General features: G+C 36.2%; 1 protein-coding gene across 3 annotated transcripts in view; it reads left to right on the forward strand.

Annotated features, from left to right (window-relative positions):
* AKT3 (AKT serine/threonine kinase 3) overlaps positions 1–17,629 on the forward strand; it is a 246,318-nt gene that overhangs the window by 198,411 nt on the left and 30,278 nt on the right. For all 3 annotated transcript variants that reach the window (XR_013974863.1, XM_080909361.1, XM_080909362.1), the window contains exons 9-10: positions 4,084–4,206; positions 11,601–11,729. Coding sequence is in view for 2 of the 3 variants with exons in the window: in XM_080909361.1 (XP_080765487.1) it covers positions 4,084–4,206; positions 11,601–11,729 (252 nt within the window). In the remaining variant the exon portion in view is untranslated. The remainder of the gene's footprint in view (positions 1–4,083; positions 4,207–11,600; positions 11,730–17,629) is intronic.

Consider the following 17,629-nt stretch of genomic DNA (forward strand, 5'->3'; position numbering starts at 1 on the left):
TAAGTATTCTGTTTAGTTGCTTGTTCCTGACTTTAAGTATAGTTGTACTCTGAGATTCTGTCCCTAGGTTTACTGAATTTTAGGATTGTAGTTTCTTGGTTTTAACAATTTTCTTTATCAATAATTCTAAAATTGATATATAACTTCAATTGCATATTAAAGTTTCAGTAGGTCAAAATAAAACCCATTACTCCTATGTCCCCATCACCAATTTTTTTCCTCTATATTGTTTTCAGCAACATCTACTCAGCCAGCCACAAGAAAACCTCAACATCATTGATCTCTCCCTTGGTCCAAATTCCTCTGGAGTACTGATTCTCCTGAAGGGTGCTTATGGTCTCCTTAGCCATTGGCCCTCAGAAGCACTCGTCGAGATCCAACATAACTTCTGGTGTTCCCAAACATACTTACTCTTCTAAAGCCTTTTATAGTACTTGCCATGTTTCAGCAGAGTATCGTGTCCTGTGGGTTAGTGCTTTTCCTTTAATGTCTGAAGGTTTCTATAACAGTCAGTACTAATAGGTGATGAGTAACTTTTGTGTAGTTTCAGAAATTATTTACCTGAACATACCCTCAGATTTTTTTATTATTTACTTGTTGATCTAATAATAATTTTAAGATTATGATCTTTTGTGTGCAAAAGTTTTTAAACACTTCTTATCTATGTAATAGGTAGACAGCATCATAAATAAGCTGCCCCTTTCTCCATTCCTCCCTTCATATCTCTCTCTCTCTCTCTCTCTCTCTCTCTCTCTCTCTCTCTCTCGCTCTCGCTCTCTCGCTCTCTCACTCTCTCGCTTTCTATTTCCTCCTCCTCTAGCCACATAATTCCATGTACTCTGCTAATATTTGTATTTCGTATTGAGAACTTGTGACTGTTGTAAATGGAAATTGGAGACAAACAAGAAGATCCAGGAATGGGAAAGGGAAGATGAGGGCATTTGGGAATGGGAATGATCAAAGCACAAGCAACTACGAAAATCACAGTACAGGCCATTGTTCCATATAGTGTGTGTGCACCACCAAAACCTACTGCTTTCTACAGATTATTAATCTTCCTTACTATGTGTGGCTGCTGTGTTAGGTATATATAAATACAAAGATGGATACATTCTAAGTAGTAATCTTTTATATCTTTAAGTTTTCCTTTGGTGAAAAAGATTTTTCACAACCTAAGTGAACTGTATCTGTGACATATCCCCAATCATCCTGTGTATCAAAGTGTTAATATCCACATCACAAAACTTATTACAGCCTGCTGGTTTTTTGAATATACATCAATCTCCCTCATTGAGGTAGAATTCCTTAATCGTGGAGATTATATCTGGGTTTTTTGTTGTTGTTATTTTGTTGAGGTTTGATTACTACATGGAAGGTTATAGGTAGTTATTGAGGTTGTAGATGAGCCCTAACCACAGGCAGAGCTGTAAATAAGAGTATGCTTCTTGCTCCAGCAATGTGGTATGCTAGAGAGGTGAGGCAGGTTTGGGTGGGTGGGTGGGGAACTCCCTCTTAGAGACAGAGGGAAAGGTGCATGGGGTGATGGGCTTGTAGAGGGGAGACCAGGAAGGGGGACAAAATTTGAAATGTAAATAAATAAAACAATTTTTTTAAAAAGAAAAAAAAAGAGTTATGTATCCCCCATTTTCCTTGTCCTAGTGTGCTGCAGAATTATCTTACAATAATTGATGGTCATTAATGAATATTAGATTGATATGTTGGTTTAACACCAGGGTAGACACCATGGTCTAGAAAGTTAGGGCATTAATGAAGAAAGCTGTGTTAAACCACAGCCAATAAACATGCTTTGGGAAAGAGATACAGGCAGTGTCCAAAACAAGAAAGGGAGCTGATTATAAATAGATCACTGGACTTGGCAATTATAGATCACTGCTTGTCTTTAGACAAGTGAATTCCATAATGTAGCAAAAGTAGACATCATATGGCAACGAGTTCTAAAATACAGAGTTCTTCCTCTTAATTATAAAACTTGAGCTGATATTTTTATGGAAGCTGGCTGGCAGACAAAATGTAGCTGTATCATCTAAATAAAGACCTAGAATCCTGAATACATTAAATTAATTTAGAGAGGCTCTATATCTCTTTTGTCAGTGTATAGACAGTGGTAGAATTGATCTTTTTCTAAAGAAATCTAGAGACTTGAACGATGATTGCAGCAAGATTGTCATCACAGCAGCTGTCAAAACCACTGGCATGTTAGACTCAGTGTGGAAGATACCATATTTTTCATATTTTTTTTGATTATCTATTCTTTAGAAATAAAACATCAATGCTGTCTCACCATGGTGTCCCAGATTTGACAAACGTAGTCATAAAGTAGGGAACATCATAGTTTATACATATCTCCTAAATTGTTTGCTACTAATGTAACTAATGTTCTTTCAGTAAGTCTAGCAATATCAAAATTCTTTCTCCCCTGTCTTTACTTCAGTCAATGATCACATACAAAGTTATCTTAAACAATAATTTAAGTAGAGGTAGGGGTAGAAAGAAGGAATGGATGCATAAGAATTCTAAGTTACTCAGCATTATCGTTATATATTGAACAAGCCTTGTTAAGCCATAATTCTTAGCAATTTATTATGAGTTAGTGATCTCTATAGAAATATACTTTCTGGCCTTACAGTTGAACACATTTTTCTGATTGATTTCTCTTAATCACAAATACGTTTTGTGTACCCACTGTAACATATTAGTAGTTTATTCAGAACTAAACAGCTTTTCATTCTTGCCACATTAATTTTTCCCTTATTTATTATGTACCTTTCATTTCTACAGAAATTCTCTTTTGAGTTTTGTAAACTAGACACTGATGTTTGTCACCAGCTCTACATAATTTCATTTCATAAGCATATATATGTTATTATAATTCATATTTTAATCTAATTATATATAAATATGTATTATACAAACACAAAAATCAAACTTGTTGTACTTAAGTTTATATAGGACTGAGATATTTTAGATTAGCAATCTTGGCAGATTTCCTAATAAAGTGTAATAGTTCAGCAAAGATTGAATATCACTTAATATATTGGATATTAGTTAATATATAATAGTTTAACAGAGCTTGAGTATCAGTTAATGGTTCCTCAAGTCTGCTTCTTGATGTCTGTTGTTCTAAGAAATTAGATGTTTTTATGATATGCTTGGTGCTATTTGTTATGTTTTTCTGGTACTGGGAATGGAACACAGGGCCTTGCAAATGTTGAGTCAAAACTGTTGCTCTGAACCATTTCCTCTGCTGAGGAAAAAAAAGATATATAGATGTTAATTACTGAGTGATGGGACTTAAAGATTCATCAAGCTAGAATTAAGTTTGTGGACACATTAAGAACCCGCAACTATTTTTTGACTGTTGGTATACCTTTGATCAACTAGAAAATGAATGGGTTTATAGCTTATAAGATCACAGGAGATCACAGTTAAAAATGAAAATAAAAGGATTAGTTAGACTTTACAAAGTATTTCAGAGTGATGGAGGCCCCTCACTCCAGTTTTAACACTGTTAAACATGAACTTTAAAATCTTAAAAATTACTATTAGAGTAAGTCTTATTTCAAACATTGAAAGTATTTCTAGAAATATGAGATTTAGACTATAACTAGCTTACATAAATGAGTTTGAGTAAGTCCTTATTTTTCCTTGAAATCAAATATAAGTTAAATAATTAAATAAAAACACTGTATCTGTGCTTGTATTAGTTTATTTTGATAATGTCAATATTTATTCATTGTGAGAATGGAACATCAGTATAGGTAGAGAGAAATGCAGTCTAATGATGCATACTTTTTCCTCTGGTACCTGAAGGTTAAATGGGTAGCAAGCAGAATGCCTTAAACAAGATTGGTATATTGATTAAAACGCTGATTTAACAGCTCGCAGTATCCCCTTGGAAACATGCAAAAGATAAGCCAGCTGCTGTCTTAGAGTGCTCAGTGTCCACTGAGAGTACACTATCTATCATCACAATATGGTGATGAGAGGTGTTTTATGTTTGTGTTAATTTCCCCCACTAAATCAGTAATTATTACAATCCTGTCCCTGCTGTTTACCCTGCAGCTGTTTTTCCATTTGTCGAGAGAGCGGGTGTTCTCTGAGGACCGCACACGTTTCTATGGTGCAGAAATTGTCTCTGCTTTGGACTATCTACATTCTGGAAAGATTGTGTACCGTGATCTCAAGGTAAAAAAAAGTAATCAAAATTGGTTTTTTGCAGAGACTGTAGGGACAACAAAGTAATTACAAAGTTATATATACAGTTTTGAGGAAAGCACTTTTCTTAGGAATGTTGTTTGCTGTAGTTGATCTGATATTTCATTCACTGACATATAAGTGGGTTTTTTATTATTTTATTTTTTGCTATATAAAATTTTTCTTGACTATGCAACACAGATCTACCAAGAATAATCTTATTTATCTGTAAATGCCCTAATTAAATAAATGGCAAACATCTGAGTCAAAGTCAGATAATTTACAAGTTCATTATTATATTCAAACATTATAAAATGTTCATGAAGAAGCTTCAATAACAAGGTTATTAGAAGGAAAATGTCTGTTTTCATTGTAGTATTTACTTTTTGATAGGATTGTTTTCCTTACATATTTTCTTCACTTAGTAGTTTTTTTTAGTTTTCCATTTGTCAGAACCCAGTCTTGGTTGTATTGTTTAAAGAAGCCTGTGCTCTGTGAGTAACCCTTACTGGAGCCAGAAGAGCCTGAATGGCCAGGTGGTAGAGGCTTTGACCTGCTCTGCCATTGAAGGGTAAAAGCAGCCCTAGCCATTATATAAATCAGTGTATTTGACTCTGTGTTTACAAATCTTTACTTAAGAAGCAGTCAGTGGTTTAGATTCGATTTATATACTATAGTTTACTCTCCCTTCAGGAGACCGTTTTAAGCAAATGGTAATTCTCATGATACAGTCATGAATATGGTTAGCTTTGTTAAGGATTCTGATCATGGTGTATTTTCAACAACAGATTCTTATTTTAGCATCTTCCTTAAGATGTAATCATAGGGCTGGACGAACTGTTCTGTGGAAGGGCACTTGCCTAGTTTAAGTATGACACTGAGTTCCATCTCAGGACATTGGCAGCTAGTTCTGAGGTTAGGATAGGGAAGCTAGAAGTGGCAGTCCACCTGTCCTACCACCCACTCGGAACACTGTTGGCATATTTGTTGTTTATTAGGATCTTATATCTCTATCTCCCTCCTGAACTTTATTCTACCCTGATCTCTCCCACCACCACCCTACCCCCAAACTAGATAGTAGAGAAAGAAGGTTAGAGTGGGAAGGGGACTTAGACCTCTATAGGCTTACCCCACCTCCAGCATCTCATTGGCTCTCGGGTAGCCAGATGTGTTGCTGTCTCCTGCTCATTGGCTGGCTCCCTTGCCTCATCCAGCTTCAGTGGTCTCTAGCCATACAGGCAGATTCTAGGTTGGCTCATGGAGGAAGTATCAGCAGTGCATGTGCCAGCATTACAGCTGGGTTGCTTGGCTAAGTTCCTCCTACAGAAATCAAAACATTTACTATAGAACACTGAATTATAATCACAGATATGTGGCTGCCCTGGGCAATTTAGTGAGACTCTGCCTCAAAATAAAAATACAGGCCTGGGAGAGGACTTGAGTTCTGACTTCAGTACCCATATAAACTCTAAGTGTGGCTCCATATGTCTGCACCTCTAACTGAGACAGTGAAGACAAGTGGATCCTGTGGGCTCTTGTGAACAGCAGTTTGACCAAAATGGCAAGGTTCAGGTTCAGTGCTGTCTCAGAAAGTAGGCTGGCCAAGCGACTGAGGAAGTAATCTCAGAATCAGTCTCTGGCGTCAACATGTCTCACAGGTACACTAAGTACAAATTAACCAAGTGATTATTCTTAGATTGGTTAGTTTTACAAATTGAAATATGGTTGAATTCAGCTCTTGCACAGAGATCTCCCGAACACACACATGTGCATTGGCATGTACAATTGCACAAACACACCAAATGTGTGTCTTCAACCCAGTGGGTTTCCCTATTATGGGTTGAAACATCAATATTTAGGGAAAAATTGGAATCAAGTTAATGCTTACCTGTTAAAATTTGATTGACACTTGCTATATTGATTACATACCTAGTTCATTTAAAATATAATTTGATCTTTAGAAATAGAAGTTACATGAGATTTTTGTAAAATTCCATTTTGTATGGAATGGGGTCTGTATCTAAGAAATGATTATCCCCTTACTCCTGTCTTATTTATATTAAACCATTTGTAACTGTTAATTTTTATCTAAGTATGTAAGCAGGTACCTAATTTGTTTCAAGATGTTCCTACCACTCTTTTTTTTTTTTAAGTCTTTTTTTACAGTCCAGTCATTACCCCCTCCTGGTCCCCCAGAGGACTGTTACTATGCCATACCTCCTCCCTTTTCTTTAAGAGGATGTCCCCACTCCAACCCCCACTCCACTAGACCTTCCCATTCCCTGGGGCCTCAAGTCTCTCACTGAGGCCAGACCAAGGCAGTCCTCTGCTGTATAAGTGTCAGGGGTCTCATATCAGCTGGTGTATGCTGCCTGGTTGGTGGCTTAGTGTCTGAAGGATCTCAGGGGTCCAGGTTTGTTGAAACTGCTGGTCTTCCTACAGGGTCCCCCTCTTCCATAGCTTCTTTCAGCTCATCCCTAATTAAACCACAGGGGTTCCCAGCTTCTATTCATTGGTTGCTTGTAAGTATCTTCATCTGACTCTTTCAACTGCTTTTTTAGCCTCTCAGAGGGTAGCCATGCTATGCACACCATAGCAACAGTGTCAGGCCTTGAGGCCTCCTCTTGATCTGGATCCCAATTTGGGCCTGTCACTGAACCTCCTTTCCCTCAGGCTCTTCTCCATTTAAGTTCCTGCATTTCTTTCAGAAAAGAACAATTCTGGGTCAGAGTTTAGACTATGGGATGGCAACCCCATCCCTCACTTGAAGCATTGTCTTTTTACTGGAGGTGGGCTCTACGAGTTCCCTCTCCTCAATGTATGGCATTTTATCTAAGATCCCTTTCTTTGAGTCTTGAGAGTCTCTCACCTCCCACATCTCTGGTACATTCTGGAGGGTGTCCCCCCATCCCCCGCTGAGCCGCCTACCTCCCCAAGTTGCCTGTTTCCATTCTTTCTGCTAGTCCTTAGGGCTTCAGTTCTTTTCTACCACCCAATACCTGATCTTGTTCCCTTCCCTCTCCCTGCCCCCCTTTCCCACCAAGGTTACTCCCCTCCCTATTCCTGTGATTGCTTTGTTTGCACTCTCAAGTGGGACTGAGGCATCCTCACTTGGGCCCTTTGGCTTGTTAACCTTTTTGAGTTCTGTGGATTGCATCCTGGGTATTCTGAATGTTTTGTTTTGTTTTAGCTAATACCCACTTATTAGTGAGTATATACCATGCATGTCTTTTTGGGTCTGAGTTATTTCACTCAGAATGATATTTTCTGGTTCTATCCATTTGCTTGTAAAACTTATGATGTCCTTACTTCCTAAATAGCTAAATGATAGTCCATCGTGTAAATGAACCACATTTTCTGTATCCATTCTTTTGTTGTGGGACATCTGGGTCGTTTCCATCTTCTGGCTATCACAAACAGTGCTGCTATGAACATAGTGGAAAATGGTGCCCCTTTGTCATGATGGGGCGTCTTTTGGGAATATGCCCAAGAGTGGTATAGCTGCATTATTCTTGTTTATGTTTAAGTAACTGTTTTAAAGAGTAGCTTTTATAAAATATTATTTCATACAGTAATAATGAAATCTAGTATAAATTGTATAGTCAATTAAATTTTACATGAAGGATGAGTGCTGTCCTTAAATAATGAGCAGTACACCTATAAAACATATAGTTCAGGGATGATTAAATGTCTGAGTACCAAAATAAATAAAACTCAACCAAATAATTATGTTTAGTTCATTTTAGAACTACAAATATGACATAATTTATCACCTTTACATTTTTCTATATGTTGAGTATAGTTGCTTCAAAAAGCCTAATTAGATAGCATAAAGATAAATGTTAATTTACTAAATATACTAAGAAATTGTTAAGTATCTCTTTATATGTTTACCTTCTCCATCACTACTCATGCTTTTGAATCATACTTCAAGGAAATAAGGCAGAGAAGCCTGGAGTTAAGGAAATGAGAATAGTTTTGAAATTACTGGGTAAATTCCTTTTAGTGGTGGTAGATAGAATTACTAGTTTATAGAGATCTAAAGAAGACTGTTTATTTGAGTGACAGCATAAATATTGAATGTAACAGTCAAAAGGGTCTTGATTAGTATTGTCTCCAAACATTTCTAATCAAATTATTATTATTAAAGTTTTGTTTCCACATAATTGGTGATGAAATAGATTTAACTCATTGAAATATAAGCAAGTACTTTATGTGTGAATGCCCATAATGTAGCTGTGATATGTAGACTCTAACTTTACCAGACATTTAAATGTTCTCTGTTCTCAAATTTTACTCCCTTTTAAATGTTGCATTAATTTAAATTTTGAAATACATGTATAGTATAGGACAGAAATTATATGACTATATATCACAAAATACATATAATTAAGAAAGCAAGATTTGAAATTTATATGCATGTTATCTGCATCTGCCATTCATAAAGTGATTCATGAACTTCTAGGTAGGAAAACAAATTCAAAGCTGATGTGTATATTTGAGACAATATTCTGCAAACCTAAAAATATTACCTCCTAAGGGTAACAAATTAATTGACACCAGTAAGATTACTGGAACATGGATGTTAGTCAGCTTTCTGTTAATGATAACATCTACTTTAACAGAAAAGGAACTTATTTTAGCCCATAGTTTTAGTGACTCCATTTCTTCCCAAGATCAGGTAGACCCTTTGCTTTTAGACCTCTGATTTGAGGATGCCAGATAGTAATAGAGAAAGCACTTGGTAGAAAAACCTGTTTTAACTCCTCAGTAAAAAAAGCAGAGAAAGGGCATTCCCACCTTCCTCTAGGCCCCACCCATGCCCTAGAGGCCCTACAGGTGTATACAAGTAACTTTTATTCATCAGATGTAAACTAAGGGATTAGGTAGACCTGACTTCTCTGAGCTTCTCCTTGAATTGCTCTGCTTGGCCTCAAACTAACCCTGACAATGTGTTTTCATCTTGTGACTCCTCTTGTTCTTTGGGTTCAACTGCCTCTGCTGACCTGCACTGAATTGCAAGAACCCACAAACAGACTCAACTCCACTGCACAGTACTAACTCCCCACTGACGCTTGCTCCCTGAACTGCCCTCTCAGTCATCTTTTCTTCCTGCCCTTCCTCTTGAGAGTTGGGTGTATTCTGTCTGATTCATTCTGTCAGTTCTTTCTCTGATTCATCATTTTTTCTGCCCCTCAGTTAGATGGTCACTTCCAAACATGGCTACTTCCTTCTACAAATTAACTTTACCTTCATTGTTTGGGATTACAGGTGTGTGCTAACTGTGTATCTGCATTATAGCCAGATCACACAGACCTAGGTCTTTGGATGTTATCCCTTGCTAGAGCAGCCATGTTGCTGGATTACAATTCCTCTACACAAGTGCCCTTTCTCTTCTGACAGCACCAGCCTGAACATGAAGCCTTTAAAAGCCATCTAAGATGCAAAGTACAGCACCACAAATCATATTTCCTAGTCTAATGTGCTTTTGTGTATAATAGTCTTCCTAGAGTCTAAATGAAATCTAGATAAGAAAATGCAAGTGCATTGGATTATGTCTACTTACTTTAAAAATCTTTGTGATGTTTGCATGTGTATTTAGTGTATCTATGTAGATGGATCAAGGTATACCTGTGGAAGTCAGAGGACATTACCTCCTGTGTCAGTCCTCCACCTTCTACCTTGTTTGAGACAAGGTCTCCTGTTTATTATAGCCTGTGGCAGGCTAGCTGGGTCTTGTGTTTCCAGGGACTTTGTTCCCACTCCGTGTATCACTTTAAGGACACTGCAGTCACACTTCCATTGGTCCCAGGATTCACACTTGGATTACAAGCCTTTAACAGAACCATTTTCCCAGACCTTATATTTATTTTCTGTATTTAATTTTTTTATTTGTATGTGTGTCTGTCTTTCTCTCTGTCTGGTCTGTGCCTGTGAGTGCCCACAAAGACCAGAAACTGAACTCCAGGCCTTTATAGGAATAGTAGGTTCTGCTAAATTCTGAGCCATCTCTTCAGTCCCCAATCCCTTAGATTTTTATAAATCTAAAAGTTTAAAATCTAAAACAATCTAAAATATTTGAGTGACTGTTTTAGATACCAAATAGTTTAAAAATAGCATCATCAAAAAGTGTGGTGGCTCACAGCTCTCATCCAGGAGGGTTTAGTTTAATTTAGGAGGCAGAGTCTGGTGGATCTGAGTTCCATGTCAGCTGCTCTTCACAGTCACAGGCCAGGCAGAGCTACAAAGTGCAATCTCGTCTTAAAAATGACCTAGCCCTCTCCCCACGATTTAGGCACTCATTTTGATCAGTTTGAGTAGATGGACTTCTTTAAACAAAATTAAGATTCTTTTGGAAAGGGGTTTTGGGAGGGAGGGAGAGAGAGTGTTGGCATCCTGTGGGGATCAGAAGATACCTTGTGGGAATCGTTTTCTTTCTACCCCAAGGGCTCCATCAATCAGGTGTCTTTATACACTTGACTGTCTTTTCTTGGATTTCTTTCTTAAACAGAGCTGATAAGTATTTGTAGTGTCAAATTCAGCACTGGAACAAAGTTACATGTAATATTAACTTATAAAGTTTTATTGGTTCTTGTTTGATTTCATAGTAACAAATAATTATTAAAGCTTTGATGATGTTTTCAGAAAGTAACTTCACTCAAATTAATAATATAAGTCATTATATGAAATTCCATTTTGTTAAGGATCTCCTTAATAAGTATTTGCATTGCTTAATAAAAATTGATATCATTTCAGTATACCATAAAAATTTGAAGATATCTCTTTTAAGATTTGTTAAAGTCATTACAAACACTTCATTTGTAATGACTATGGTTGTTTATGTCCAGACACCCTTATTCTATACTGTGTAACCCTTAGCTTATACTTCATTTCATTCTCTATCTATTAATATGTGATGTGAATCTCAGATGAGAGATGAAGGTATAAAATTTGGTGAAATTCAGAATTTTTTAAAAATAGATTTTACTCATGATTTATTAAAATGTTTATTTTATTTTTTTTTTGTACCTAGCAATTCAGAATAGTTTTTTTCTGATGCAGAGAAATTATGTTAAATTTCTCTTTTTAAGACTACTTTCTGGTGCATATAACTCATATGAGCAGTATTGGTGTAATTTACACAAATCTAAATTATAGTGGGGTTTAAAATAGGATAGAATATTTATTCAGTTTTTTCTTATTGTTATTTATTATTTGAGCCTTTACAGAAACTATACAGTTTACCTGAACACATAAACTCTGAAAGGACTGATAGTCTGTTAACTACAGCCACGTCTCTTCCCACTTACTTTGTTAATAATTTTTCAAAATTGTTCTCTTGTTGTTGAAGCTTATAGAATAAATTATGCTGTTTTCACACACAGTTGGAGAATTTGATGCTAGATAAGGATGGTCATATAAAAATTACGGATTTTGGACTTTGCAAAGAAGGGATCACAGATGCAGCTACCATGAAGACATTCTGTGGTACACCAGAGTATCTGGCACCAGAGGTAGGCCCAAGTTCAATTTAAAGGAAAAATAACACCAGTGTTTCTCAAAACATTTAAGTATCTTGTCAAATTGCAGTATTCACTATTTTTAAAAAATATTTTAATTAGAATTATTTAATTGCTTTTTTTAATTTATATTTTCCTTGTTTAATTTTCCTTGTGGGAACCCCCATCCTGTCCCTTCTCATTCTGATTCTGTGATGGTGTTCCGCCACCCACCCACCCATCCCCTCCTCTCTCCCCACCCAGGCATTACCCTATACTGCGGCATCTACCTTTCACAGAACCAGGAGCCTCTCCTGACATAGATGCCCAACAAGGCCATTCTCTGCTACATATGTTGCTGAGGCCATGGGTCCCCCAATATGTACTTTTTGGATGGTGGTTTAGTTCCTGGGAGCTCTGTGGGGGGTCTGGTTGTTTGATATTGTTGTTTGCATGGGGTTGCAAACCCCTTCAGCTCCTTTAGTCCTTCCTCTAGCTCTTCCATTGGGGACCCTGGCTCAGTCAAATGGTTGGCTCCAAGCATCGGCCTCTGTATTTGTCGGGCTCTGGCAGAGCATCTCAGGAGACAGCTATCCCAGGCTCCCGTCATCATGCACGTCTGGGTTTGGAGACTGTTTATGTGGTGGTTCTCCAGGTAGGGCAGTCTGGATGGCCTTTTCTTCAGATGATCTTCCACCCTGTCTCCATATTTCCTCCTATGACTATTTTGTTCCCCCTTCTAAGAAGGACTGAAGTATCCACATTTTGGTCGTCCTTCTTTTTGAGTTTCATAAGGTCTGTTAATTGTATCTTGGGTAATCTGTGCTTTTGGGCTAATATCAACTTATCAATGAGTACGTACCATGTGTGTTCTTTTATGATTGGGTTACCTCACTCAGGATGATACCATCTAGTTCCACCCATTTGCCTAAGAATTTCATAAAGTCATTTTTTTAAATAGCCGAGTAGTATTCCATTGTGTAAATGTACCACATTTCCTGTATCCATTCATCTGTTGAAAGACATCTGGTTTTTTTCCAGCTTCTGGTTATTATAAAAAAAAAAAAAGGCTGCTATAAATATGGTGGAGCATGTGTCCTTATTATATGTTGGAGCTTCTTTTGGGCATATGCCCAGGAGTCCTCAGGCTGTACTGTGTCCAATTTTCTGAGGAACTGCCAGGCTTATTTTCAGAGTGGTTGTACTAGCTTGCAATCAAAACAAAAATTAATAAACTGGGAGTTGGTTCTTTGAAAAAAATCAGCAAGATAGATAAACCCTTAGCTAGACTGAACAGAGAACACAGAGACAGCATCCAAATTAACAAAATCAGAAATGAAAAGGTAACAAAAATCAAGGAAATCCAAAAAACATCAGATCCTATTACAAAAACCTATACTCAATAAAACTGAAAAATCTGGATGAAATATAAACAATTTTCTAGATATATACTAGATACTAAAGTTAAATCAGGATTAGATAAACCACCTAAACAGCCCCATAACTCCTAAAGAAATAGAAGCAGTCATTAAAAGTCTCCCAACAAAAAACAGCCCAGAACCAGATGGGTTTAGTGCGGAATTCTATCAGACCTTCAAAGAAGACCTAATACCAATACTCTCCAAACTATTCCACACACACACACAAAGAAGGAACAGTACCTAATTGCTTCTATGAAGCCACAGTTACACTTATACGTTAATCACACAAAGACTCAACAAAGACAGAGAACTTCAGGCCAATTTCACTTTAGAACATTGATGCAAAATACTCAATAAAATTCTCACAAACTGAATCCAAGAACACATCAAAATGATCATCCATCATGAAGAAGTAGGTTCATCCCCGGGATGCAGGATATGGAAATCTATCAATGTAATCTACTATATAAACAAAGAATAAAAGCTCACATCTCATTAGATACTGCGAAAGCATTTGACAAAATTCAACATCCCTTCATGTTAAAAATCTTGGAAAAATCAGGAATTCAAGGCCCATACCTAAACATAGTAAAAGCAATATAAAGCAAGCCAATAGACAACATCAAGCTAAATGGTCAGGAACTTAAAGCCATCCCACTAAAATCAGGGACTAGACTAGGCTGCCTACTCTCCCCATACCTATTTAATATAACACCTGAAATCCTGGCCAGAAAAATTAGACAGAAGGAAGTCAAAGGGATAGCAGTTGGAAAGGAACAAGTCTAAATATCACTATTTGCAGATGGTATGATAATATACCCTAGTGACCCCAAAAATTCCACCAGAGAACTCCTTGAGCTGATAAACAACTTCAGCAAAGTGGCTGGATATAAAATTAACTCAAACAAATCAGTATCCTTCCTGTATTCAAAGGGTAAATAGGCTGGGAAAGAAATTAGGGAAATGACACCTTCATAATAGTCACAAACAATATGACATTTTTGTGTGACCCTAACCAAGCAAGTTGAAAGGTCTGTATTACAAAAACTTTACATCTCTGAAGAAAGAAATGGAAAAAGATCTCAGAATATGGAATGATCTCTCGTGCTAATGGATTGGCAGCATTAATAGAGTAAAAGTGGCCATCTTGCCAAAAGAAATCTCCAGATTCAATGCAATCCCCATCAAAATTCCAACTCAATTCTTCATAGCGTTAGAAAGAGCAACTTCTACATTCATTTGGAATAACAAAAAACCCAGCATAGTGAAAACTATTCTCAACAATAAAAGAATATTTAGGAGAATCACCATCTTTAACCTCAAGCTGTATTACAGAGCAATATTGATAAAAATTGTATGATATTGGTATAGAGACAGACAAGTAGATCAATGGAATAAAATTGAAGAACCAGAAATGAACCCACACATCTATGGTCACTTGATCTTTGACAGAGGAGCTAAAACTATCCAGTGGAGAAAAAGAGCATTTTCAATAAATGGTGTTGGTTTAAATGATGGTCAGCATTTAGAAGAATGCAAATTGATCCATTCTTATCACCTTGTACAAAGCTGAAGTCCAAGTGGATCAAGGCCCTTCGCATAAAATCAGATACACTGAAACTAGTAGAAGAGAAAGTTGGAAGAGCCTCGAACACATGGTCACAGGGGAAATTTTCCTGAACAGAACACTAATGGCTTATGCTCTAAGATCAAGAATCGACAAATGGTACCTCATAAAATTGCAAAGCTTCTGTAAGGCAAAGGACACTGTCAGTAGGATAAAAGGGCAATCAACAGATAGGAAAAGGTATTTACTTATCCTACATCTGATAAAGAGCTATTATCAGAAATATACAAAAAACTCAAGAAGTTAGACTCTAGACAATCAAATAACCATATTAAAAATGGGATACAGAGCTAAATTTAATTGCATTTACTTCATATGATGAAGTTTTTTAAGACCACAAACATATGAAAATTAAATTTTGTAGTTTGTAAGCACATTTTTTAATAAATAACTTGGGTCATATTTTTTTATTTCTATACATATTATTTTTTGGTTATATTCACTTTGATAATTTAGTAACTTCTTTAGGCATATTTATAGTTTTATAAAATATCTTAGAATTTACCTAGAAGCAGAGATTATAGCGATTGTTGGTGTTTGGTCCTTGACTACTGGAAATTGTTTTGTTGAAGAAACTGAAAAAACGACTTACTTACATTTTGCCGTTTATAAGAAAGGATGAAAAGTTGGTTTCAAACCCTTATTCAAATATTTGTTATTTGTCTTCTCTATGTTGAGTTTTTTTGTTTGTTTAATATGACAATATAGGAACAAGGTTGAAAATGATTTACCCTCAAGGAAATTCTATATATAGTAGACTATATCTGTTAGACTCTGTCTAATAAACTAAATATGTTTTTATATATGCACGTGTGTATTAACATATATGTGTGTGCATATATATACATATATATATATATATATAATTTGTGTGTTTGTGTATGTGTGTCGTAATGCTGTAAGTTCCATAGTAAAAAAAATGAATGGAAGATAAAGGAAAAGATGTACTTTGGTATAGTAGCTTTCTTAAGTATACCAGTTAGTATTGCTTTGTAACAACTTTTTGTAACAATTTTCAGTGATGAAATAGAATTTCCTGTAACCTTCAAGTTGTTTTCATCAAGAAGGCAAATGGGGCCAAACAGGTTAATTCTTTCTGTTCTCTACACCTCTGTGACTTTGGCTGAACGACTTCTCAACTAGGTAACTGTTTAGGGACTAAAATTATCCAGAAGTTTCCTCACTAGTCTGTGTGCACTGCTTCTAGGTGTCTAGTGGTATGCCCTTCAAGTCGTTGACAGGTGCACTTACAGCCTCTTTTTGGCTCAGGCTTCTTAAAATGCCCAGGGTTCTTTGGCCTAGCAAATGTTGTAGGAACAAGTGAGAAGCAACCTTGTGCTAACTCCCTCCTGATCTCTTTCTCTTTTATTTTCAATATAGTTAGCTGTTGAAAGTTCTATTTAAAAAATACTTTATTGCTTGTCATTTGGATACAGTTTACATGTCATATAAAATTTGAAGTCAACACTTTACTTTTTCAAATGTTTAAAGATGTGGAACTATCCCTTGTAATTCTAAAATGTTTAACTAATTCCAGTAGTGACTTTACCTTTTATAGCTTCTCATTCTTTCTCTCTAGGCTATTGTGATTCTTCTTTTCTCTTTAAAGCTTTTTCTGAACATTTCATGTAAAAAAAGTAATATGATAAGCTTTGCAGGTCTGGCTCCTTCTCTTAGCAGATTGTAACTTTCACCCATGTGAAAAGGATAACTTTCACCAATGGTTTGGCGTTTATGAAAAATGCTGCTGAGATCATTTATATTCATCACATTTCTTGGCCTTTTTTTTTTCTCATAAGCTCCATGTTGCTTTGGTCAAATTGTTATTTTTTGAAGCAGTTGTAAACTTTTCCAGGTTAAACCAGCACGTTTTAGAGTATTGCTCCCACTGTGAAGACGCATGTGAGTCAGGAGTGAGGTAACAGAATCTTCCACAGAGAGATAACTGAGGAACATGACAGTTGCTAGGATCTGAGTGCAAAGAAGGAGGAAACCAACACAGAGAAAGTTTTGCCCACAGGCAGCCATAGGAGCTAGACTAATGAGGTACCCCTCAGGATGCATCAAGGCACTATGGCTGATGTTGTTGAGAGGATTTCTGTTATTAAGCATCACTTTGTTTGTTCCTGTGGTATTTGGAATAATGTAATATGAAGTAAAGTGAAATTCATTTTCATTTTAATAATCCATATGCAGCTAGAAGGTGATAGGGGTAAACAGTGCAGTGTTCCTATCTGTCTTTGTCTCTGTCTCAAAATTCTCTGAGTTTCATCTGTGTAAATAATATGTTTTGATCATATTACTCCTGTGCTCCTTAAGAGTATTAAGATTCTAACCAGGGATGCTAGCTCATAAAGCCTACCTTTTCATCTATGATCATATTAATGATGGCCCAACAGGAAATAGTAGTCAGAAGAAATTAGGAACTAGAATAAATTATGTATGTATTATCATGTTGCCTTATAGTATTGATTTTGTTTAAAACTAGGAGTTAAATTAACATTTCAAAGGCTTAGTAATTATAAGGGTTAATATTTAAAATATATTTCTAAGTATTGTTGTCTTGCCAAACATGTAATTTTCTCTGTTATAGATGCTAGAGTTTAAAATTCTCTTTTTGTGACAGAGTTACGTAAAATTTTAGAAATGATGTTTTTGTTTATTCAAACATAAGATCATATTTTCTGGACAAGTTTTGTTTTTGTAAATGTTGTGGTAAACAAATTCTTTGTTTCTCTGGCATTCAGTTGCCCTTGCTATACATTTGAAATGAATGAAGGCATTCCAGATTTAGAATACCCAAATTAGTTATGTCACAATTAGGAGAAATTATTCTGAAGAAGATGAAAACACATTTCAGAAGCAGA

This window comes from Micromys minutus, assembly GCF_963924665.1.
Source record: "Micromys minutus genome assembly, chromosome: 1".
Taxonomy (NCBI): domain Eukaryota; kingdom Metazoa; phylum Chordata; class Mammalia; order Rodentia; family Muridae; genus Micromys; species Micromys minutus.